Consider the following 25,724-nt stretch of genomic DNA (forward strand, 5'->3'; position numbering starts at 1 on the left):
TTGAGGGCCTCAACCCATTCTTTTTGGCCTGAAAGGCTCATACCTAAGGTGCTAAATGCCCCAGATATCCACCAGGGGAGATATCCACCAGGGGCCGTCATGCGACCAAGCACCGATACACCCTGGTCTCCCTCTCAAGGGACAGCCTGTAGACCACCAACGAAGGTCCCCTAACTGGTCCGCACTCCATGTCCCCTCCTCTCCCACTGCACAAGACCCCTTCCACCCTCCTTCCACTCCCCTGGACCTTCCTTGGCAGCATCCCCACACTGGTCCACTGGATCCTTATGGGACGGCTCCCACCCATAGTTGTCTAGAGCAGCACCACTTGGTCCCAAGGTCACGAACGATCTTGCAACTATACCCCCTCAGGGATCTCCCTTACACTCCTCTTTGAGACTCTCCGCAGATTTATTTGACGAGGACTCCAGACCACCAACTATGGCAGACCTGCGTACCCTCATCTGCTCTCTACCCTTTAAGGCAGACCTGTGCAGTTTTGCTGCAAATATCTTGCAAGAGTGTAAGCGGGAATTCTGCCAGGTCCGCTCTAAGCTGGGAATATTCAATAGAATCTTGGGCCGCCCGCCAAACTCCCACATAGAGATTGAAAGGGCCCATAGAGCCCTTAGACCTCCTAATCCTGATGGCGCCAAACCAAGAGATGTCATTTGCAGAATCCACTTCTACGTCATCAAAGAGCAAATCCTGAACAAAGCTTGGCAATCCCCCCCTTGTCTCATGAAGGGACCCCCATCACGCTGCTGCAAGACCTTTCACGTCACACTCTGTCACAGCGAGCTGCCCTACGCCCTCTACTGGACATTCTCAGGGACCGTGGAATTCCTTATCATTGGGGCTACCCATTTTCCATATTTGCGGGCCCCAAGGGACATGTTGCTGCTTTCCGTAATCCTGCGGACCTACTGCACTTTCTTCAACAACTAAATAGTTGACCTGGGTCCCTGGCCGTCTATCCATCCACCTGTTCCAGCATCGCTAGGACGACCTCGTACCTCCCAGACCGTCAGCACCGAGACCCCTGGACCGACCATATCAACTCCTCGTGGACGGCGACAGTGACGATCTGTTGGTCCTCGACGTGGATCCCAACCTAACTCCGTCACCTGAAGGACCGCCTGCTGTTCCTGATTGGGACTACTAATCCGTAGCCATAATGGCTCCTCTTTTCTTTGTGTTTTGCACCTCTCTGTTTCTCTTGCCTCCCCTCAGCAGTTGGTGATATTGTTTTTGACAGTTTACTTTGACAGGGAATGTAGCAGACCTGCTCTTCTCTGGCTCCATAGACCTCTTGGTCACACTTGATAGCTCCCTCTTCCTTTTTTTTTTCTCTTTGGTTGCTTTGACTTATATTCCTACTTTTTTTTAAATGTATTCCTTTCTTTTTACCTGTCTGTCCTCCCTCCCCTTGCTTCTTGTGTTCTTCCCTCCCCCACAGATATGATGTCACTCAAGATAGCTTCTTTGAACCCGAAAGGCCTCAACACCCCTGAAAAAAGAGCCCAGGTACTTCACCATTTCCATCGCCAGAAGGTACATATTATCTGTTTTCAAAAAACACACTTCAAAGAGGGTAGTGCTCCTGGCATCCGACATCGGCACTATACGACCTGGCACTTTGCAAATAATCCGGTGAATAAGACAAATGGAGTCACCATAGTGATCCATAAATCCTTGCCTCACCAGGTGCTGGGCTGTACTGTCGATCCTAGGGCCAGGTACCTGGTTCTCTTGCTATTGATTGGCAGACGAGAATTTACATTTCTCAATGCTTCCGCTCCCAACCAAAATCAGGCCTACTTTATTCTGCCCCTAATCCGCGGAATGGTTGTACTCTGTGGTGACCTTAACCTCACCCTGGACCCTACTCTTGACAACTCCACTGGGCGTACTTCCCTTCCTTACTCGACCACTAAAAAATTAAAAGAGCGCTACTCCAATTACAACTATATGACTCACGGCGCCTTTAACACCCAGTGGGCATTCCTCCTATAGCCGTATAGACTACATTCTGCTCCAACAACCAGCTCTCTCGTGGCTGGACTCCACACAAACAGGCAACATTCTATGGTCAGACCGCGCCCTGGTATTCTGCTATGTAAACCTCCCTTTTTTTAGAAAACGTGAGTGGACTTGGTGCTTGAATGAATTTCTCCTCCTTGACTCGGTATGCGCTGCTGACCTTACTAGCACCATCACAAATTTCCTCTCTGACTTCAGCGCAGACCCCACCCATCTTCCAACACAATGGGAAGCTTTAAAATATGTTCTGCGCGGGGTCCTCATTAAACAAGGTTCACGTCTCAAGAAGGAGAAAGCACATTCCCTCAAACTTGCGCTACAGAAAGTTGCCTCTCTCGAGCTTGCCCACAAACGAGCACTCTCCTTACCGACTCTCCGTGATCTCCAGAATGCACGTTTAGACGCTAGGCGCCTCCTGGAGACATCTTATAAGAGCATGATCCAAATATGATGTAGTAAATTCTACGAATACGGCAACAAGAGTGGGCATTTGCTGGCAAAGACTCTCAAGAGTAAACTGGCTGCCTCCCACATCCCCGCTATCAAAAACCCAGCGGATCGTATCGTACATACCACCGCAGATATCTCTTTCTACTCTGAGCTATACAATTTACCCCGCTCTTCCCTAGTGCAATCAGAACATGTGCCTGAACCCCTTTCCCAACCCCCCAAATTATCTGAATTGGAGTCCGCTAGTTTAGAAACTCCATTCACGGAAGTCGAACTCTAAACTGTTCTCAAATCCTTACCGGGGGGCAAGAGCCCAGGTCCCGACGGTTTCACAGCCAGGCTCTACAAATCTTTCTCGACCTCTCTCCCCTTTCTTGCTTCGGGTCTTTAACGTGGTGTCCCCTGAGCTTCCCTTCCTGGTACAGATCACCGAGCCCCATATTGCAGTCATTCCTAAACCTGGTAAGGACCTGCACTTATGTGCCAGTTGTCGTCCTATCTCCCTCCTGAATGTAGATCTTAAAATATTTGACAAATTACTGGCTAACAGACTGAATGCCTTTTTACCCTCAATCATCCACCCTGAACAGGTGGGGTTCGTTCCAGGGCGAGAGGCTCATGATGACACCCTGAAAACATTGGATATTATCCATCATGCAAAAACAAACAATATCCCCCTCATGATCTTGTCCCTAGATGCTGAAAAAGCCTTTGACCACATTTCCTGGCACTCTATCCACACTGTCCTTTCACATTTAGGTGTAGGTCCGGGATTTCTGTCGAAGATCCTTAGTTTGTATCAACAACCTTCAGCATGAGTCTTCACTGGAGGAATGGTTCGAGGAGATCACTTTATACCAAAGATGGAGGATTTCAATAGCGTGACATCCTTAGATTCCTCACAATTTTGAAGACCTAGGGTTCGTGGGACACGTTTCGCTCTTTAGGGACATTTCAGAACCTGCAGCTGTGACGAAACACATTTAGTTCCTATCCCCTCCTTACCTCCCCCCCCCCCACTCCACCCCTCCTACTCTCATTTTGTCTCTTTTCTATCAGTTTTTTTTTCCTTTAAGTTATTTAACCAGTTGTAATGTTCTATGTTTGCTCACTTGCCCTCATCCACGTCATTGTGTGGTTTACTATTTTTGAGCACAGGACATCATAAGTGCTCTACCTTACTGTATCTTTATTACGAGTTTGCATCACTTGTTAATAAAAAGAAAATACTATCCTAAAAACCTCAATAAAAAATTTAAATGAGAAAGAAACATAGAACACTTTACAATCCAAATAGAGTTAAATAAAATGATGTATTAAATAAATTAAAATAACTTTACTCCCCCTTCTAAGCTAAAGCATAGAACACTAAAATAAAAAATAAAAGATAAAAATTAAATATATATATATATATATATATATATATATATATACACTGCTCAAAAAAATAAAGGGAACACTTAAACAACACAATGTAACTCCAAGTCAATCACACTTCTGTGAACTCAAACTGTCCACTTAGGAAGCAACACTGAGTGACAATCAATTTCACATGCTGTTGTGCAAATGGGATAGACAACAGGTGGAAATTATAGGCAATTAGCAAGACACCCCCAATAAAGGAGTGGTTCTGCAGGTGGTGACCACAGACCACATCTCAGTTCCTATGCTTCCTGGCTGATGTTTTGGTCACTTTTGAATGCTGGCGGTGCTTTCACTCTAGTGGTAGCATGAGACGGAGTCTACAACCCACACAAGTGGCTCAGGTAGTGCAGCTTATCCAGGATGGCACATCAATGCGAGCTGTGGCAAGAAGGTTTGCTGTGTCTGTCAGCGTAGTGTCCAGAGCATGGAGGCGATACCAGGAGACAGGCCAGTACATCAGGAGATGTGGAGGAGGCCGTAGGAGGGCAACAACCCAGCAGCAGGACCGCTACCTCCGCCTTTGTGCAAGGAGGAACAGGAGGAGCACTGCCAGAGCCCTGCAAAATGACCTCCAGCAGGCCACAAATGTGCATGTGTCTGCTCAAACGGTCAGAAACAGACTCCATGAGGGTGATATGAGGGCCCGACGTCCACAGGTGGGGGTGTGCTTACAGCCCAACACCGTTGCAGGAGTTTGGCATTTGCCAGAGAACACCAAGATTGGCAAATTCGCCACTGGCGCCCTGTGCTCTTCACAGATGAAAGCCAGGTTCACACTGAGCACATGTGACAGACGTGACAGAGTCTGGAGACGCCGTGGAGAACGTTCTGCTGCCTGCAACATCCTCCAGCATGACAGGTTTGGCATTGGGTCAGTAATGGTGTGGGGTGGCATTTCTTTGGAGGGCCGCACAGCCCTCCATGTGCTCGCCAGAGGTAGCCTGACTGCCATTAGGTACCGAGATGAGATCCTCAGACCCCTTGTGAGACCATATGCTGGTGCCGTTGGCCCTGGGTTCCTCCTAATGCAAGACAATGCTAGACCTCATGTGGCTGGAGTGTGTCAGCAGTTCCTGCAAGACGAAGGCATTGATGCTATGGACTGGCCCGCTCGTTCCCCAGACCTGAATCCAATTGAGCACATCTGGGACATCATGTCTCGCTCTATCCACCAACGTCACGTTGCACCACAGACTGTCCAGGAGTTGGCAGTTGCTTTAGTCCAGGTCTGGGAGGATATCCCTCAGGAGACCGTCCGCCACCTCATCAGGAGCATGCACAGGCATTGTAGGGAGGTCATACAGGCACGTGAAGGCCACACACACTACTGAGCCTCATTTTGACTTGTTTTAAGGACATTACATCAAAGTTGGATCAGCCTGTAGTGTGTTTTTCCACTTTAATTTTGAGTGTGACTCCAAATCCAGACCTCCATGGGTTGAAAAATTAGATTTCCATTTTTTAATTTTGTGTGATTTTGTTGTCAGCACATTCAACTATGTAAAGAACAAAGTATTTCAGAAGAATATTTAATTAATTCAGATCTAGGATGTGTTATTTTTGTGTTCCCTTTATTTTTTTGAGCAGTGTATATACTGTATATATATTATTTATTTATTTTTCAATTACTTTGAAATTTATTGTTTCAGTACAATTTAAACTTCCCATAGTGGATTATTTAAATGAGGGTAGTTATTTTAATTAATTAAAAAAAATCATTTTGTTTAACTCTATTTAGATTGCAAAAGTATTCTATGTTTTTATCTGATTTTAAGTTTTTACTGTATTGAATAGCACTGCCAGTTTGTGAGAGTGGCAGTCTTGAGAATTATTAATACATATTTTCCGATATTGGGTAAATCAGTACGACGCGAGTACCCTCAACATCCATCTTCCAGACACGGTGAGCCACTTGTATCTGTTTGAATTTATGGATTTTATTTCTGCTTTTTTGTGTGCACACAACTAAATTTATTTGATCAGATAGTAACAGAATGACACTTACTCAGGGGTTGGGTTTCCTTTAGCTTTACACTTGATGGTGAAATCTTCTCCTACAGGAAAGGCAACTTGGATTCCTTTAGTGACTTCAATAACTGTTGGCAATTGTTCCACTGTGAGGAATAAGGTTTGAGTAAGTTAAAACCTCATAAAACCTGATGAAATGTGTCTATCCATTCATCCACTTATCTATCCATTTAGGTTCTTCCTATAAATTTAGGTAATAGGGAAGAGTTGACAGCCATCTTTTGTTACTATTGGCCTAACTGGTACATTATAGGGATTAAAACATAGTGTAAAACTCAAGGATCTCATGAAGAAGAACTGTTGTAGGTAGTTTAACTAGTGTACAAAGTGAACTTGGAACTGGCCAGAATACTGTCTGTCTACTGTACACAGCGCTGAGAATATCTAAATACTTGTGAGAAATGTGGACCACATAATGGTGTATGTCATCCAATGAATGGGTCAGGAGGAAAAGTACAACTTAAAGGGGTTATCACATGAATAATGGATAAAATGAAAATTAGACATCATTAGTACATTACAACCTCTTTCAGACAAAGTTAGTACCAGCCCTGTACCTCACATCGATCCAGAGATCTCCCCCTTCCTTGCTCCAATTGTTCTGCTAGGTTTATTTCAAGCTGTTAGCTTAGGGAGAGTGTCCTTTCTCAGGGGTGTGTGGCCGGTCTGCTTCAGCTGGTGGCAGCTGAAGGATGGAACTGAGCATGTGCTTCTATCTCAGTAGAGCAGGACAGAGAAATTCGAAAAACAGCAGGTGGCGCTATACAGATAGATTTAATTGAATAAAGCTTCATTCACACATCGGTATTTTGGTCAGTGATTTCCATTAGTAATTTTGAGACAAAACCAGGATTAGAGCCTTCACAGACATAAGGTAAAAGGGAAAGATCTGCACCTGTTCTGTGTTTAGAGCTGTGCAGCAAACCAGACTCCCTAGGGGTGATGTGTGGTGAGTGTACTAGTGATGAGGTGCCGAGGATAGTAGTACTCACAGTTCAGTTGTCGCCTGGGGCCGGCGTGCAGTGGATGGGAAGACAGCACTAAATCCTCCGGGGCACTCTCGGTTGCAGGGAACACCAGCCAGATGTTGGTTGAAGTGCCCTTGATGGTAGTGGGTATGCTTAGGGTGCTTTGGTGGCTGGGCCCCTGTGTTTGTGATGCCAGCACCGTACGATGCAATCAAGAGATGGAGCAGAAGAATTAAGAATGAGGCAGTGGTTAAACCAAACAACATCTGTACTTGTCAGATGTAGTAAGGAATCCAATATTATCACTTTGTCTTGCATACAGATGGCAAAAATGGTAAAGCTGCAAATCCAAATTAGCAGGCTCCTTGAGGTGAATTGTTAAAATCCTTATTGAACGACTATTCCCTATATAGGGCTCTTACTTTGGTCTGAGGCTTCGTTTCATTAAAAATCGATCTTTTAAAATATGCAAATGACTTCACTACCAGCAAGTAGGGCGTCTACTTGCTGGTAGCCGCCGCATCCTCCTTTTGAAAAAATGCCCTCCTGTTGATTGACAGGGCCAGCGAGCGCTCTCCTCCTCCGGCTGGCCCTGTCAGCATTTCAAATCCCGCGCCTGTCTTCATTCGGCGCAGGCGATCTGAGAGAAGGAGGCTCGCCTCCTCAGCACTCCCTCAGTGTGCCTGCGCCGATGACGTCACCGAAAGAGAAGACGTCATCGGCGCAGGCGCACTGAGGGAGTGCTGAGGAGGCGAGCGTCCTTCTCTCAGAGCACCTGCGCCGAATGAAGACAGGCGCGGGATTTGAAATGCTGACAGGGCCAGCCGGAGGAGGAGAGCGCTCGCTGGCCCTGTCAATAAACAGGAGGAGGGGGCATTTTTTTAAAAGGAGGATGCGGTGGCTACCAGCAAGTAGACGCCCTACTTGCTGGTAGTGAAGTCATTTGCATATTTTAAAAGATTGATTTTTTATGAAACGAAGCAACAGACCAAGGTAAGAGCTCTATAAAGGGAATAGTCGTTCAATAAGGATTTTAACAAGCCCAAAAATGAAAAATGTGTTTTGGGGGTGACAGAAGCCCTTTAACTCCAGCTCACTTTAGTAAAGGTGATGTTGTTACTTGTACTTGGTTCCTGATCTTGCTGTGATCACTCAGCCTTTCAGTAGTAGTTTAGATCATCTGTAAATAAGTATTCTGACAAATGGCCTTTCTGTCCTTAATTTTGGTGGGCAGCCTGTAGCTTAGAAACTCAGTTATCTTCCTTTGCCAATAGTCTATAGTTAATTGATTCAGCAACCCAAGGATGATCTCCCTCATGGCAGGCAAACTCTCTGCTTCATTATGTTAAAAGGTTGCGGTCCTCAAAGTGATAATCCACTTTATACCCTGGAAGGGTAATCTACAGTGTAGGATCAGATAGTCCTAATCTTGGACTCAAAGGTTGAGGTAAATTAGTTCTCCTCGGCTAGGCCCAGGAGGACAGAGACAAGACGGTCTCCTCTCCTTCCTCTTAACTCCTAATCTCCCTCTAACTTCCTGTGGCTGCACTATATAAATGGTGTGATGGTGACCTCTAGTGATGGAAGTATGTAATGCATGTTACCAGCCTGTAATATGGATTCAGCAGCATAGACAAAGGAATAGTGCAAAATGACATCACACTATATATAACAATTTGGAGTGGACCATACACACATGTGTGGGACACTACAGCTGCACCTGGTTTTGGGCCATCATAACTGTTGGAAATCACTGACCGAACACCGACATGTGAATGAGGCATTACTCAGTAGCTATAGTACATTTTTAATTACATGCAATTGCAAAAGTATTCAGATTAAGATGCAGAGTTTAATACTGTAGAATATTTTTTTGTGGGACAACCCCTTTAATTTGAGTTTACATGCAACTGTAATCATCTTGGTTTGTATATTACGTACAGTACATTAGTGCACTAAATTTATGTCTGTTTGGTTTTTGGGTCTGAGCTACAATATTTTGCTATTCTGTAGCCTAGAGCAGGGATGCTCAACCTGAAGCCCTCCAGCTGTTGCAAAGCTACAATTCCCAGCATGCCTTAAAAGCTGTAGGCTGTCCAGGCATACTGGGAGTTGTAGTTTTGCAACAGCTGAAGGGCCGCAGGTTGGGCATCCCAGGCCTAGAGAATAGATTAAAATATATACTTTATTCACACCTGATTAAAATTTAGCAATGGACGCGTAGTAAATAATATACAAAGGTTATCTGGAGTGTAGTAATATTACAGGTTATAGTTACTAGATTTCTGGACAGGGCGTTGATCCAGGGAGTTACCGTATTTATCGGCGTATAACACACACTTTTTCCCCCTGAAAATAGGGGGCAAATGATGTATGCGTGTTATACGCCGATATAATGTTAAGAAGCCATGTTTTTACAGTATTAACAAGTACCGTATACACCATATACACCGCCGATATAATGTACATACCGCACAGCAGCGAGTGGATCAGTAGCAGCGTGTGGAGTGTGAGTAACGGCAATCAATAGGCAACGGCAAGCCCAGGCAACCCGCGCCTTCCTCACGTCTAATTCTCGCGGCCGTCGGAGCGTAACCACGGTAACGCTCTGAACTGCGAGAGTTTGCAGACTCGCGAGAGTTTGCTGTCTGAGGCAGGAGAACTTGTACCCGTCAGGTACAAGTAAAGTAGTGAAGTAAACTGGAGTGGGGTTTTATGTACGGCGTAACAACTTAACGAATTAACAACTTACGGTATTAACAGATAAAATATATGGTAATTATTAAATAATTATACAAAGTGCTAACATTATTTACCTTATAAGTGGTAATAATATTAATAAAAAAAAAGTTCTGAGCTACCCTTATTTTGCTTCAAAGTTCTTTATTTAAAATTTAATTTTTTTTTCCTGAAATTTCCCTCTTAAAATGAAGGTGCGTGTTATACGCCGATAAATACGGTATTCTGATTGGAGTCGAGAAGGAATTTTTTCCCCTAAAATGAGGAAAATTGGCTTCTACCTCACAGTTTTTTTTTGCCTTCCTCTGGATCAGTTTGCAGGATAACTGGCTGAACTGGATGGACGGATGTCTTTTTTCAGCCTCACAAACTATGGGTCACACTTATTGAGACCGGCGTTTTAGACGTCAGTCCTAATAAAGCCCCATTCGCTGGCGGAGGACCTGCAAGAGTTATGAAGAGGAGCAGGCCACTTGAATGGGTCCACAATTCGGAGCTGTTCTATTTTTTTGCGCTGTGGACGGATCAGGGACCCATTCAAGTTCATTGCGGTCCCCAATGCACGGAACAGCCGCACAACGGCTGTGTGCATGAGGCCTATGTCTGTGGCGGCTCCAATCCTGGTTTTGGCTCACAATCACTGATGGAAATCACAGACCAAAACACTGACATGTGAATGAGGCTTAAAGCATGGGTAGAAAATAGTAAATGCGATGGGCCTACCGGTCTGTCCCCACCCACGACACACCCACAATTTTAGACCTGGTGTGAGCAGGGAGAAGTTGAAATAGCGTCTGAAAATACACCTAATGACCATCTGCGTCTGAAATACACCTAATTTAGGCGTATTTCAGTATAATAAATGACCCTCTATGTTACTATGATATTAAAACTATCCACAAACTATGTCCAACCTGCAGGTTAAAGGGAACCTGTCATCAACTTTATGCTGCCCATACTAACAGCAGCATAAAGTAGAGACAGGCGAGATGATTTCAGCGGTCTGTCATTTCAAAGTTAAAAGTAAGTGGTTGCCGAGAACCAACATCACAATCATGGCAGACTGGGCCTGGAAAAGAGTCCGGGCCACCTGAGAAGAGTCCTGGTTATTCATGAATTCCTGCTCTCCTGCCCACCTGCTGATGACTGACAGGCTTCTACCTAGTTGTCTCACTTTCTCTCTAGGAGAGAACTGCTAATCATCAGGAGATGGGCGAGAGAGCAGGAGATTATGTATAACCGTGACGCTTCTCAAGTTGATTCGACTCTTTTCAAGGCCTGGGCTGCAATGATTATGATGCTGGTTCTCGGCAACCACTTACTTTTAGCTAATAAGTGACACACCGCTGAAATCAGCATTTCTGTCACTATTTTATGCTGCCCTCAGTGAGGTCTGCATATAGTTGATGACAGGTTCCCTTTAAAGTTAACCCTGAATACAAGCTTGTATTTTGCACATACACAAACTTCTCCTTTCCATAGTCTCTGTTTTATTGAAAAGAAAAGAATACACCTAGAACAAAAAAGTATATCCCACTAGATGTGTTCTTTCCCTAACAGGAGACCTCATGCCCCCAGTATTGTCTGAGGCACTTCTGTTCTCATACCTTCTGGCCATTTCACTAGGCTGTACATGTTTCAGCAGTTTTGTTTTATCAGGAGCCTACTAAAGAGAATAGTAACTTTGTACATACAGACTGCCCTTTTCAGTAGGCTCCTGATGATACAAAAGTGTTGAGCCGCGTAGGGCCATGTGAAGTGACCAGTAGCTATGAGAATAGAAGTACTAGGGGCATGAGGTCTAGGCAATAATAGCTCCAGAGGGACAGCTTTTTATTTTCTAGCTCTAGTCTTTTCTGTTCAATGAACTATAAAAGAGATTTTTGCAGGTTTACAAAATACAACCCTGTATAAGGGGTTACATTTTAATAGACAGGTTGGACATGGTATAGTCATAGTTTTAATACCAATCACAAGTCATTTACTAGGGATATGTTGCTGCATTTTAATCAAATACAGATGCAGTTTATAATTCAGGTTCTTTTCAGGGGGGGAACTAGCAGCCTTAGAGGCTGCTAAAGGGGCCTACAGTAACAGGAGGCAGGGGTGCACCTAGTCTTTCTGCTGCCTGAGGCGAGAATTGAAATGGCTCCCCCCCCCCTCCAGCCCTACTAATAAAGGCATACTGTGATACACATGAATATAGAGAGATGAGCACTTCCACAATGGAAGCGCTCATTTCTCATGGCCCTGCCACTGCCCCCTCTTGTCTCTACGTCTCGCCGCCTGAGGCAGCTGCCTAACCTGGCCTCATTGAAGGTGCACCCCTGGCATGGTGACCCGGTACTGACCTACCAGTACACACACATAGCAATGATTAATGTGTGTGTGTGTGTACTGACAGCTGAGGCCCGGGCTTTAATAAATGACATTTGATACAGCAGCCAGACTCAGGCTGCTGTGCCCATCTTTCATTACGGCCTGGAAATTATTCCCTGGATTGTGCTCTCCACAGCAGATGTGATGCAGTGACGTCATTGTGCCTACTGAGATGGGCAGGAGAGCACACAGGCTGGAGGATGATCCCCGAATCATTCTTCGGCCTGTGAACTCTCCTGTCAAGCTCAGCTGAAGCGACGACGTCACTGCATCATGCCTTCTGCTCAGGAGATTATGATGTGCACCATTCATCAGGTGTATAGGCCTAGTTGAGTATTACTTTTTTTTTCTTAACACTACAGGAACTTCACTACTATAAAGAGGATACTAAGGGGGCAGCTTTACTGTAAGGTGGGCACTAAGGGGGAAGCACTACTATAAGGCAGGCACTAAGGGGGCATAACTTACTGTAAGACCGGCACTAAGGGAGTATTCTGCTGTGTGGGCTCACTACGGGGGAATAACTACCGTGTGGGCTCACTATGGGGGAATAACTACCGTGTGGGGCACTAGGGGAATATTCTGCTGTATGAGGTCACTAAGGGGTATAACTACTGTGTGGGGCACTAAGGGGAACATTCTGCTGTATGGGGTCACTAAGGGGTATAACTACTGTGTGGGGGCACTAAAGGGACATACAGGGCATGGGCGGCATACTCTAAAGTAATCTTTTGACTCCCATCCAATGCTAGTAAGCTTTTTGTTGTTATATTTTTACATGACTGAGTGGGTGGGGGGGGGGGGGTTGTATGGCGAGCATGGGCGTCTTGACTTGCCGTGGGATGGGGGGTTGCAAGGAAGATTCTCAAGGTACTCTGCTTTTTCAAAAAATTGCTATAGGGTCCAGCCTTTTCTAGTTATGTCCCTGGAGCAAATATTACTATTGTGTCAGGTTATATTATGATGCAGCCTACTTTATACATTCTGAATTATTTATTTACTGTGAGAACAGGATTTTATACACTGAAAGTACAATGCAATTACTATACAGCACTCTTACTAAACTGAAATGATGGCTCAGGCATAATTTACAATTTGCCTTAATGGTACACGATTATAATATGGATGAACTTACCCTTAATGTTTTGCTAAAATATCCATGAAGTATATACCAGATAACGTTTACAGCAAGTTTAACGTTTGCTGAATTCTCCTGCTCCAATAATTTTAGTTTTATTCTTGAAACTTGTAACCTGGATTATCAGACTATATGAGAACAACATTGGGAGTCATTTATTAAGACCGGCGTTTTAGACACAGGTCTTAACCTCTATATCTGTTTGGTCCACCAAAGTTAGGAAGAGGTGCAGGCCTCTACATAACTTTGGCGCATGCAGCACCAGTCTAAATGTAAGCCAGTGACAGGAATCATCCTGTTATGTCTGTTTAGTTCAGATTGTCTTGCTCTTAAGTTTTCCCTCAGTTAAGATGGTGGATTGTGTCTCAGCTGGGTGCCATCTTCCTGTTTCATATATAAACCTCTCAAGCCTGTTACTCATTGCTTGAGTCTTGTGTTTTAGCTCCTGCTTGTGCAGTCCTCTCGCCTGGAACTTGTTCTCTGGTTTATTTCTTCTCCTTATGGTTTACCCTGCTACTCCTGGAGACCTGCCGACCGCTCGCTGGGTTTCCCCTGCCCTCTCGTCTGGATCACTGCCTTCATCTGCATTCCTGCTACCTCCTGTTCAAGACTCCGGTGCCTCCTGTGTTTAGGCCTTCTCCCTGCCATTGGATTCCAGCAGTATTCCACTAGTATCGTGACAGCCAGCTTCCTTGCTTAACCGTTGCGCTGCAATCTGTGCCAGAAATGCCCCTAATATAGGTGTATTTCTGGATCGTAAATGACAACTATTGCCTTTTGGGTGATTATTTATGGACATGGACTGTTCATACCACAAACAGGCTCCATCGCAATGGTAAAATTTAGGCCCTTTCAGCTGCTGCTTGACACCATCACACACCTAGCCACCTGCAGCAGGAGGTCCTGAAGGCCCCAATCATCACTTAATGATTGCTTGGAGTCCACATCCCTGTAAAGGATTAAAATGGGGATGAGGTGAACCTTTAATGGGCTCTGTCCTTATTGGGGGTATAATAATTCAATCCACAATGCTGGAGTTTGTTTTTTTTAGGAGAGAGTATAGGCTGAAATAATTAAAATGGGGTAAGACCATCCTGGAATGGGCCCTCATGGGCTGCCTCTAGGTAAGTATTTCCATGATTCATTTTGATAACAGCATTTTCTCATTCTCATTATGATCTCAAATTTAGTGTGGGTGACTGATTTGCCTTATTTATTATGAATCATTATACATTTGCATCAACATAATTCACAATGATGTCTAATCAGGAAAATGTATTGTAGGTACAAAAATGTAACACAGTAAACAGAAATTGTCAAGTACTGTAACATTCAGTGGTCCAGTAGTGCATTCAATCTAATAATACTCGGGTTATTTGTAAATGCCTGGTAATTTGGAGAACTCATCACTGATATGTACTGACAGGGATATATGATATTCATTATGGGGATGGCACCACGATGGGAGATATATTTCATGACTAAAGACAAATCAAGTATTCTTTATGAAATTATTTGGGTGGCACATCAGGGCTTTACATACAAGAGAATTCAGAGTTTGGTTTAGACTTGTTAGATACAATGCTACCTTGGAAATAGTTCAAACATGAAATCATAAAATGTCCAAATATTTGCATCATTTATGAGTACGTCTAATAAGCTCTACATGTTCTGTGGGTGAAATGTTTGCATAGTTTAGTGCCATGTTTGCACACGTCAAATTCATTAATGTTTCTATAGCAACTAAAGGTGCTCTTCAGATCAGTATCCTTCTCGCTTTCTAGTCTAGATCAGTTCTCTACATATTTATGAACAACATATTCATGAGCAACATCCACATTGCTTTTTATACTTTGAACAGTTAGATTTCAAATATGATTTTCAGACTGTGGGGTAAACTTGTTGTTACGCAGCAGGTGTGGACCCACTGTGTCTACTGAGTGCATTTGGTATAGGGTTATTCCTAAGGGCATTATCTAAGTAGTCCCCAGTCTGCACCTTTTCACCCCTTCACCCCTATAAAGGAATCTGGTCTCCACTGCAGGGGAGCCACCAGGTAAATACCTCTTGAAGGAGTCTCTGTTCAGTGACAACTAACCAATGCGGGTCAAGAGACAGCAAGGATTCAGGTAATATTGTAGTCAGTGGAACAGCTGGGGTCAAGGCAAGCAGGGTTCGTTCAGTCCAGTAAACAGTTCAAATGCCTGGGAAAGCACCATAGGGTCAATACGAAAGTCAGGCAGAAGTCAGAACAGGCAACAAAGGTTCAAATCTAGTAACGAGCAAAGAGCAAACATGAGCAAGCTAGAGAACCTGTTGCTCAGGCTCTCTCCCAAAAAGGAAAGGTGCTTTAAATACCCAAAGAAGGTTAGCCACAGGCTGGGAATAGAGTAGGATACATGTGATGGCCCTTTAAAAGCTGAGGAGAATGTGCACTCCCTCCCTGAGTAGAGAAGCAGACAGGAAGCAGACATGTTGCATGGGCCTAGAGCATGCATACTAGTCAAGAAGTTGCAGGAGGATGCATGCAGGCATGGACCATCTGAGCTGGTGCAACATTAAGGTGAGCATCTTGGCGGCCATGCCCTCTGGTTAGCAGAGGGACACTGGTAGGCATGGAACAACTGTGTTACACCTGTATACCCAGAGGATAATCAATGTGACTGACAATTTGATGAAGATCTATGAACTAGGACCTCAACTTATTCTTGGTAGAGGGACCTCAGCACTACAATCTCTAGTAAGAGATTTTGGTAACTTGAAATGTCTAAAACACTATTAGTTGGAAGAGTACCATAACTACCAATGAAACTACATGCATAATAAAGGAATATTACTAAATGACATTTCCAAAACAAATCCTTAAGCTGGCCATATTTCCACAAACTAGGCCTTGGACAAGCTATCCTCTCATTTGCACACCAGCTCAGCACAGCTAGGTCAGAGAGGACTTCTCAGACATTTCTAACAATGGCTTAACTTTTAGACCAACAAAGAATGTCAACATTCCCAATCCTTTTCTCCCTCAGTGTCTGGGGAACATACTTGGCTACTCAGATGGAAACTAGACACAAGTGCTAGTGGAACAACACTTTTAAGATGTTTCCAGAATATGCATGTTTTGTTGCAGTCTTGAATAATAACAGTAAATAATAAATAAATAACAATAAATAATCAATAAAAAACAATAAAGACCCACAGCATTTGCCATTTTGTATCTTGTAAGTTAACCCCAATAATTCCTTTCCATTGAGACACATACTTAAAGGGTTTCTGCAGTTTTTTTAAACTGATATTTCCTCAGGATAGATCATCAGCATATGATCGGCGGGGGTCCAACACCTGGGACCCCTGCTGATCAGCTGTTTGAGAAGGCAGCGGCGCTGGCAGTAGTGCTGCGGCCTTCTCGCTGTTTACCGCAGGCCCAGTGACGTCACGACTTGTATCTATAGCCTGGGCGGGGCTAAGCTCTGTTCACTTGAATCGGCCTGTGGTAAACAGCGAGAAGGCGCGGCACTACTGCCAGGGCCGCTGCCTTCTCAAACAGCTGATCGGCAGGGGTCCCGGGTGTCGGACCCCCACCGATCAGATGCTGATGATCTATCCAGAGGATAGATCATCAGTTTAAAAAGACTGCAGAACCCCTTTTAAGATTAGATGAATATGGGGGAGAGTTGAGACTAGTATGTTCTAACAACAGTGTTCTTATTGCATGAGGGAATGTGGATGGGATGTATTTTTCAGTATGGAGTTTTTAATTTGGATAAGGGAGGGAGAGAAATGATCTAAAAAAGGAGTCCTTTAGGAGTGAAGTCCTTTAGGGTATGACTGCCCAAAGCACAAAGGAGATGTCCAGTCTAGCATGGACATATGAGTTCTTCTGAATATTTCACACTGTCTCAGTTGTCACTTAAATGGGTTATCCCATGAATAATAGTCTACAGATTTCAAACGAGCATTTGGGTCTGAATTCTTTTGTAATTGCATGCAATAAAAAATATGGCATAGCCACTGACTTATTTAATAAAATGTATCTGTATAGCGCCACCTGCTGATTGTTTTTCTCTTTTTTCTTGATCCGACTCACTGAGAAGGCCGCACATGCTCAGTATCATCCTTCAACTTCCTGAGCTGTGATAGGGAGAGGGCTGCAGCAGAAAAGACAGGCCTTCTGAGCTGCAGCAGAAAGGGCACTCCCCTTGAGCACTCAGATTGATATAGCAGAAAAATGAATGGGGAGATCTCTGGATCCATGTTAGGTACAGGGCTGGTTCTAGCTTTGTTAGAAACAGATTGTCATGTGCTATATGATCTCTGATTTTTATTCATGGGATAACCCCTTTAAAGTTAGAGAATTTGGCGTTAATGATGGGGGAATGTAACCGCAATAACATCTAGGGTTAAAGGGTATGTTGTGGTCATGTGCAGATAGAGCTCATTCAAGATAAATGTACACAGTCCAAGATGTACATGACTCATAAAACTGTGTTTTACTTTGGGAATTCCAAGTTGCTCATTCTAAAGTTTACAAATATTACTACTTACCTCACTACTTTGTTCATAAAAGAAACATTTTTTCTTTTCTTCTCTTCTTTTTCTACTTGCACTGGATGGCTCAGAAAACTGTTTTAAAAATACAGTAGATCCCATAATTTAACCAGAAGAATCCTGCTGCCGAAACATTAAAGCTGTGTCTATAATTTGAAGGATTTGTCTATAAAATTTAAGGAGTTGGTCAAAAACTGTCCTCATGTTTGTTTATCTAATACAAAGTGAGTAACACAAAATGTAATAAAACAAGGCGATGTGCGAATATTCAGTCAGGCACATCTATTACATTTAATGATAGGTATGACATTTGAAGTAAGCTCCACCTTGGAGCTAATTTTAAGAGAATATTGAAAAATATATTAATGGTAGTTCCCTAATTACATAAAATAAGATATATATCTATCTATCTATCAATTTGGAAACACAGTAATAAAAAGCTAGGCCCCTTTCACACAAGTGAGTTTTCCGCGTGGGTGCAATGCGTGACGTGAACGCATAGCACCCGCACAGAATCCTGACCCATTCATTTCAATGAGTCTGTGTACATGAGCATTTTTTTTCATGCATCAGATCTGCGTTGCGTGAAAAACAAAGCATGTTCTATATTCAGCGTTTTTTTCACGCAGCCCTGGCCTCATAGAAGTGAATGGGGCTTCAGTCAAAAACGCATTGCACTTGGATGCAATGCATTTTTTACTGATGGTTGCTAGGAGATGTTTGTAAACCTTCAGTTTTTTATGACATGCGTGAAAAACGCATCAAAACGCATTTCACTCGCACGGAAAAGACTGAACGCAATCGCAGACAAAACTGAGTGAACTTGCTTGCAAAATGGAGCGAGTTTCACTGAACGCACCCTGAACGCATCTGGACCTAATCCGTCACGCTCGTGTGAAAGGGGCCTTAAGGGGGACATTTATTAACATATATACACCACAATAATGATGTATATAAGTTGCAGATTTTCTCGCACTGTATTTTGCGGCAAAATCTGCGACTTTCCCTGCTCACGGCACTTTTCCACAGTGGCGAGAAAAGAAGCTGTGGGTGGGAAAGCGGGCGGGCTGGCAGGCCCTGCTCATTTATCATTTTTCATGTCAGTTTTTGGCATGGAAAATGGCTTAAATCTATGCCACCAATGGAGCTAGTGTAGGTTTAAGTCTGTTGCACAGCCTGCTGGAAAATGCTCTACATATTTGGCGCTTCCTCCAGCAGCGCTCAGGGACTTAAGACCGGTGTGGAAAGGGCCAGTCTTAATAAATGTCCCCCTAAATATGTAGGGGTGTCCCCCATCATGTTGGGGTGCTTACAGACCCCTTAGAGCAAAGCTAGGAGCAGTCTTCAAAAGAGGCTGAGCCATGACTCCACAGAGAAGAGCAGGGATTCCTTATAGCCTTGGAAAGGAGGACTGGGGGGCCCAACTGCACCTATGTGGTCTGCCTCCATTGATGGCCACAGTAGCTATCTAACTTGAAAAAATGGCAGCACTCCAAGTTTAAAAAAAGTTCCAAAAGACAATCTTTAGTCACCTATGCAGCAGAGATGTTTCAAGTGAATCCTGCTTCAAGCTATCTATAACTGTTCAATAAGTAATAATCATGTAATTCTCAGTTTCAGCACATAAAGAAAATAAAACACACACAAACTGCCTACTCCAACTCAAACTGTAGCCAGATCACATGAGTGTATACATACTACATCAAAAGGACTAAAAGAAAGAAGGGGAACCCATTATAATCCTTTATTTTACTATTTATTTGATAATGTGAAAAATAAATAACTATAACCCTAATAAAAAGAACCCCTAATACCGTACAAAAGAAAAAAGTTAAAAGGTAAGAAAATAACATGCAAACATTCTAAAATGCTACGCACCCTTGAAACATTATTTTCTTGAACTATTCGACTTTTCTACTTTACCAAATGTGCCTGCAGTCTTGGCGTTTGTGATATGAAACCAAAGATACAAGTATATTATAACTACCGGTATCTTTTTTTCTAATACATTTAAAAAAAAAACAACTTACCTTCAAGAGGTATTTCTACAGCCTTAAAGCCTTTTATAAATGACAGAAGACAGAAAACAACTTTTCCCCAGAGACAGAGCATTTTCTTTTTGATGAGACTGTTTGATCCCAGTGGTCTTCCTTCCACCCGTCAGTCATAAAGCACATTAGACAATCGCTGCACCTGCAGAATGAGACAATAGATGTCATTTTTATTCAACATGAAAGGCTGCCCAGCACAAAAGAACAGCATTTCCCATATGCCATACAGGTGGACATGATACGCACTTCAATATGCTGGGTATTGATAATTATATCAGACTGGTCTTCACTTTAGTGTTGGGCAAACAGCTTCATCATCAAAGGTTTGGCATAAAAACAAATGGAACATCTGAGCCAAAGGACAAGCTGCTACTTTCTATTCATCTGTCCCATGTCTAATTTGGTCCTCTAACCTGTGAGTATGTAATCTGCTATAGGGGTATACAGTACATGCCCATTATCTGCCATTTTTCTTTTTGTCAACCAGAAATTGAAGTTGGTTGTATAAACAGTGACAGCGAACCTGGAACTGGAACTTCTTATTTTTTACGCAAATATATAAGAAAATTACCTAATGTTTTGGTAAAAGGGTTGTCCAGATGTCACTTCTCTACCATGCTAGCGGTCTTATTTAAACAGGCAAATTCTTGCTACAGTTGCTATCCCTTTGCCTGACAATTTGGACCTGACAAGACATCCTGGTTTTGACTTCCTGGCTTGGTACACTTATGTTTTCCAGTTTCTCATTTGGCTTTACATTGGATTCTCCTTGGATTGACTTAGGCTTGTTCAACTCTGCTATATTCAGTTTGGTTCTGTTCTGATTCTGGTTATCCAAGTCGGCTATCTGCTCTGTATGTCTGTTACTACATTTAATATTTTGTAAAAAAGTAGTTGTGATGGCACATTCTCATCTGGTATAAACTGAAATAGGTTGTTGTGTTTAAAAACTTATTTATTTATACTTTTGGTATAAAAACAATTTGATAGACTGGTTAAATGATTTTATAATTGATATCCAGGTGTTGTAAGCAGGTTGGATATATATATATATATATATATACTACTGTAGCTAGGTAAATAGCTGAGTACACAAGAATATAAAGAATGCAGTCGTGTATATCCGGTAGGAGAACTGTCTTGGTACAGATTCCAAGAACTAACGTGCTGTATGCAGGCTGGATATACTAGAGTGCTGTATGAACTGGATGTATAAAGGTGCTAGATGTGAGCTGAGTATAACGATTGCTGTGTGTCAGCTATAATGTATAAGTGCTATGTGCAAGCTGAATACACTAAAGTGCTAGATACATCGTCAATGAAATGGTTAGTGAAAGATATTGGATTGTGGGTTAATCTGATGTTACCACAAAAATCGTTGTAACCCACAATCTAATTTCAGAAAAGGTGTATGTTTTGCATTTAATGCGTCTTCATGTAAATGGTTATCTAATTGTAGATACAAGCATGAATGTTCTTTTTGTGGTGGTACGCATCAAATGATGCGTTGTTTTAAAAGGAATTCTCAAGTCAACCAGCAACAGCCAAGTACCAGGGATCAGGTTTCCAAAAGCTTGGACACCAGTGAGGCTTTCAGAAATGCTTCTTTGGCTAAGGCCTCATGCACACGACCGTTTTTTTTGCGGTCCGCAAAAACGGGTCCCGTAGTTCCGTGATCTGTGTCCGTTTTTTCTTCCGTGGGTCTTCCTTGATTTTTGGAGGATCCACGGACATGAAGGAAAATAAAAAAAATATTGTTTTGGTGTCCGCCTGGCCGTGCGGAGCCAAACGGATTTGTCCTGACTTACAATGCAAGTCAATGGGGACGGATCCGTTTGACGTTGACACAATATGGTGCAATTGCAAACGGATCCGTCCCCCATTGACTTTCAATGTAAAGTCAGGCGTCCCTATTATACCATCAGATCAGAGTTTCTCCAATCTGATGGTATATTTTAACTTGAAGCGTTCCCATCACCATGGGAACGCCTCTATGTTAGAATATACCATCGGATTTGAGTTATATTGTGAAAACTCAGATCCGACAGTATATTCTAACACAGAGGCGTTCCCATAGTGATGGGGATGCTTCAAGTTAGAATATACTAATAACTGTGTACATGACTGCTGCCTGGCAGAACCCGATCTCTTACAGGGGGCTGTGATCCACACAATTAACCCCTCAGGTGCCGCACCTGAGGGGTTAATTGTGTGTATCATAGCCCCCTGTAAGAGATCAGGTGCTGCCAGGCAGAAGGGGGCAGACCCCCCTCCCTCCCCAGTTTTAAATTCATTGGTGGCCAGTGCGGCCCCCTCCCTCCCTCCCCAGTATTTAACCCATTGGTGGCCAGTGAGGCCCCCCCTCCCTCCATCCCCAGTATTTAATTCATTGGTGGCCAGTGCGGCCCCCTCTCCCCCCCTCCTAATTAAAATCCCCCCCCATCATTGGTGGCAGCGGAGAGTTCCGATCGGAGTCCTAGTTTAATCGCTGGGACTCCGATCGGTAACCATGGCAACCAGGACGCTACTGCAGTCCTGGCTGCCATGGTTACTTAGCAATTTTAGAAGCATTATACTTACCTGCGCTGTATGTGACCGGCCGGGCGCTCCTCCTACTGGTAAGTGACAGGTCTGTGCTATAAGCAATGCGCCGCACAGACCTGTCACTTACCAGTAGGAGGAGCGCCCGGCCGGTCACAGACATCGCAGGTAAGTATAATGCTTCTAGCCCTGTTGTTTATCTTCCAGCCATTCTAAAAGTTCTGGGACATGTACACAAGAGAGCGCGCTGGCATGGGCCAATTCGATGCCCACATTTCTGCTATGAGATCACGCATACACAAGCACGAACCTGCCCATTTTTCTGCAAATCCATATTAATTAGAATATGGCTTCTAACGTAGCTTCAGTTTAGCTCACACACTTTCTAAAATATGACTGGCTTTTGCATGCCAGAAAGATCCCAGTTGATACATGACGCAGACCTCAGACAGCATGCAAGACATTGTTTTCTACGTGTGCAGAGCATTGACATTCACTAATATCCTAATTTAATCGTAATTACCCTGGGTGGGACTAAATCATCACATGACTGTGCACACCTGCCACACAACGCCAATTTGGGGCTAGGTGATTGACACGTAGAGAAAGCATACGACTGGTATAAACTGTCCCATGGAGACCCTCACAATGTTCTTTCCATCTTCAGAATGAGTCAGTGAAGCGTTCTGTGGACGGGGCTCCGATCGGTAACCATGGCAACCAGGACGCTACTGCAGTCCTGGCTGCCATGGTTACTTAGCAATTTTAGAAGCAATATACTTACCTGCGAGGTCTGTGCGGCGCATTGCTTATAGCACAGACCTGTCACTTACCAGTAGGAGGAGCGCCCGGCCGGTCACAGACATCGCAGGTAAGTATAATGCTTCTAACATTGCTAAGTAACCATGGCAGCCAGGACTGCAGTAGCGTCTTGGCTGCCATGGTAACCGATCGGAGCCCCAGCGATTAAACTGGGACTCCGATCGGAACTCTCCACTTCCACCAATGATGGGGGGGATTTTAATTAGGGGGGTGAGAGGGGGGCCGCACTGGCCACCAATGAATGTAATACAGGGCAGGGAGGGAGAGAGGGGGGGCCGCACTGGCCACTAATGAATGTAATACAGGGGAGGGAGGGGGGCCGCACTGGCCACCAATGAATGTAATACAGGGGAGGGAGGGAGGGGGCCGCACTGGTCACCAATGAATGTAATACAGGGGAGGGAGGGGGGGCCGCACTGGCCACCAATGAATGTAATACAGGGGAGGGAGGGGGGTCCGCACTGGCCACCAATGAATTTAAAACTGGGGAGGGAGGGGGGTCTGAGGGGTTAATTGTGCTGATCACAGCCCCCTGCAAGAGATCGGGTGCTGCCAGGCAGCAGGGGGCAGTCATGTACACAGTTATTAGTATATTCTAACTTGAAGCGTCCCCATCACTATGGGAACGATTCTGTGTTAGAATATACTGTCGGATCTGAGTTTTCACGAAGTGAAAACTCATATCTGAAAAAGCTTTTATGCAGACGGATCTGCGGATCCGTCTCTGTGAAAGTAGTCTACGGCCACGGATCACGGACGCGGATGTCAATCTTGTGTGCATTCGTGTTTTTTGACGGACCCATTGACTTGGGTCCGTGAACCGTTGTCCGTCCAGAAAATAGGACAGGTCTTATTTTTTTGACGGACAGGAAACACGGATCACGGACGCGGATGAACAACGGTGCATTTTCCGAGTTTTCAACGGACCCATTGAAAGTCAATGGGTCCGCAGAAAATCACGGAACAACGGACAAGGATGCACACAACGGTCGTGTGCATGAGGCCTAAGTCAGTACCCAGATCATGCGAAAGCTAAGTTGTAAGGCTGTTACCAGCCTGCATTTGTGGGAGGGGCGTCTGACTATTTAGTCACCTCCCCTCCGTTCAGCCGGGCGCCCGAGTCTCACGCATCCCGTGGTATCGCGCTCCTTCCTCTCTGCTTCGTGACCTTCTTCCGGTTCCAGCATACAGGCACCGCCGGCGTCCGAATCATCCTCTCCATCGCCCTCCTCTCCAGGTAATCGAGGTGCGGTTCACGTCGCACCAGCTGAGCCTCGCGTCGGGGCTCGCGCCCCCTGGTGGTATTGGTTAAGTGCCGCTCTCCTCCTGCCTAGTTCCGATTCCGGCTGCGCGCCGGCACCCGGCGTCCTGGGTCACTATCTTGCCGGTCACGTGCCGCGCTTCTGGGGGTACCAAGTTGTTTTGTCTTGGGCTGTCAGTTTGTTCCTCTGTTCACCACCCATGCACTCTCCTAAGCACAAGTAATTCGTTTTTTTTTTTCAGGCTATGTGATGCAGGCAGCGTTTTCATTTTGGGGGGGGGGGGGGGGGGAAGACGCAGTTTTCAACCATATGCCCTCTATTAGGCAGGGCACAAAAAAAAAAAAAAAAAGAGGGGGAATTTTATTTATTTATTTATTTTTTTTCATAAAATGCCATTTATCAGGGGGGAACGCTTCCCTACAGTCAGTCCATCCTCGTCGCTGCCTCTGCATCACATTGCCAGAAAATTGCGCCGTGAAGTTGGTGGTACATTACTGTCCGATTCTACGGTTCTGCTACGTCACGTTGCTTCCGTCCCTAGATCCTTCCACTTTTGGGGTCCGGTGGATCATCCGGGGGCTTCACGTCACTGGTTTCGCCCGGTTTGTCAATTGTCTGGTTCGCCCAGGTGGTCACATTCCTGGGTCACCCAGGTTGTCAATGTTCCTGGATCGCCCAGGTTTGTTCAATGTTCCTGGATCGCCCAGGTTGTCAATGTTCCTGGATCGCCCAGGTTATCAATGTTCCTGGATCGCCCAGGTTATCAATGTTCCTGGATTGCCCAGGTTGTCAGTGTTCCTGGATCGCCCAGGTTGTCAGTGTTCCTGGATCGCCCAGGTTGTCAGTGTTCCTGGATCGCCCAGGTTGTCAATGTTCCTGGATCGCCCAGGTTGTCAGTGTTCCTGGATCGCCCAGGTTGTCAATGTTCCTGGATCGCCCAGGTCGTCAGTGTTCCTGGATCGCCCAGGTTGTCAATGTTCCTGGATCGCCCAGGTTGTCAATGTTCCTGGATCGCCCAGGTTGTCAATGTTCCTGGATCGCCCAGGTCGTCAGTGTTCCTGGATCGCCCAGGTTGTCAATGTTGCTGGATCGCCCAGGTCGTCAGTGTTCCTGGATCGCCCAGGTTGTCAATGTTCCTGGATCGCCCAGGTCGTCAGTGTTCCTGGATCGCCCAGGTCGTCAGTGTTCCTGGATCGCCCAGGTTGTCAGTGTTCCTGGATCGCCCAGGTTGTCAGTGTTCCTGGATCGCCCAGGTTGTCAGTGTTCCTGGATCGCCCAGGTTGTCAGTGTTCCTGGATCGCCCAGGTTGTCAGTGTTCCTGGATCACCCA

General features: G+C 44.7%; 1 protein-coding gene across 3 annotated transcripts in view; it reads right to left on the reverse strand.

Moving 5' to 3' along the window:
* The window catches only part of CHL1 (cell adhesion molecule L1 like), a 118,651-nt gene that overhangs the window by 55,473 nt on the left and 37,454 nt on the right, over positions 1-25,724 (reverse strand). For all 3 annotated transcript variants that reach the window (XM_040406648.1, XM_040406649.1, XM_040406650.1), the window contains exons 2-3: positions 19,749-19,911; positions 5,924-6,032 (exon numbers count right to left, since the gene is read on the reverse strand). In XM_040406648.1, the coding sequence (XP_040262582.1) occupies positions 5,924-6,032; positions 19,749-19,830 (191 nt within the window). In that variant the 5' untranslated portion in view covers positions 19,831-19,911. The remainder of the gene's footprint in view (positions 1-5,923; positions 6,033-19,748; positions 19,912-25,724) is intronic.

The sequence above is a fragment of the Bufo bufo genome, chromosome 9, assembly GCF_905171765.1.
Source record: "Bufo bufo chromosome 9, aBufBuf1.1, whole genome shotgun sequence".
Taxonomy (NCBI): domain Eukaryota; kingdom Metazoa; phylum Chordata; class Amphibia; order Anura; family Bufonidae; genus Bufo; species Bufo bufo.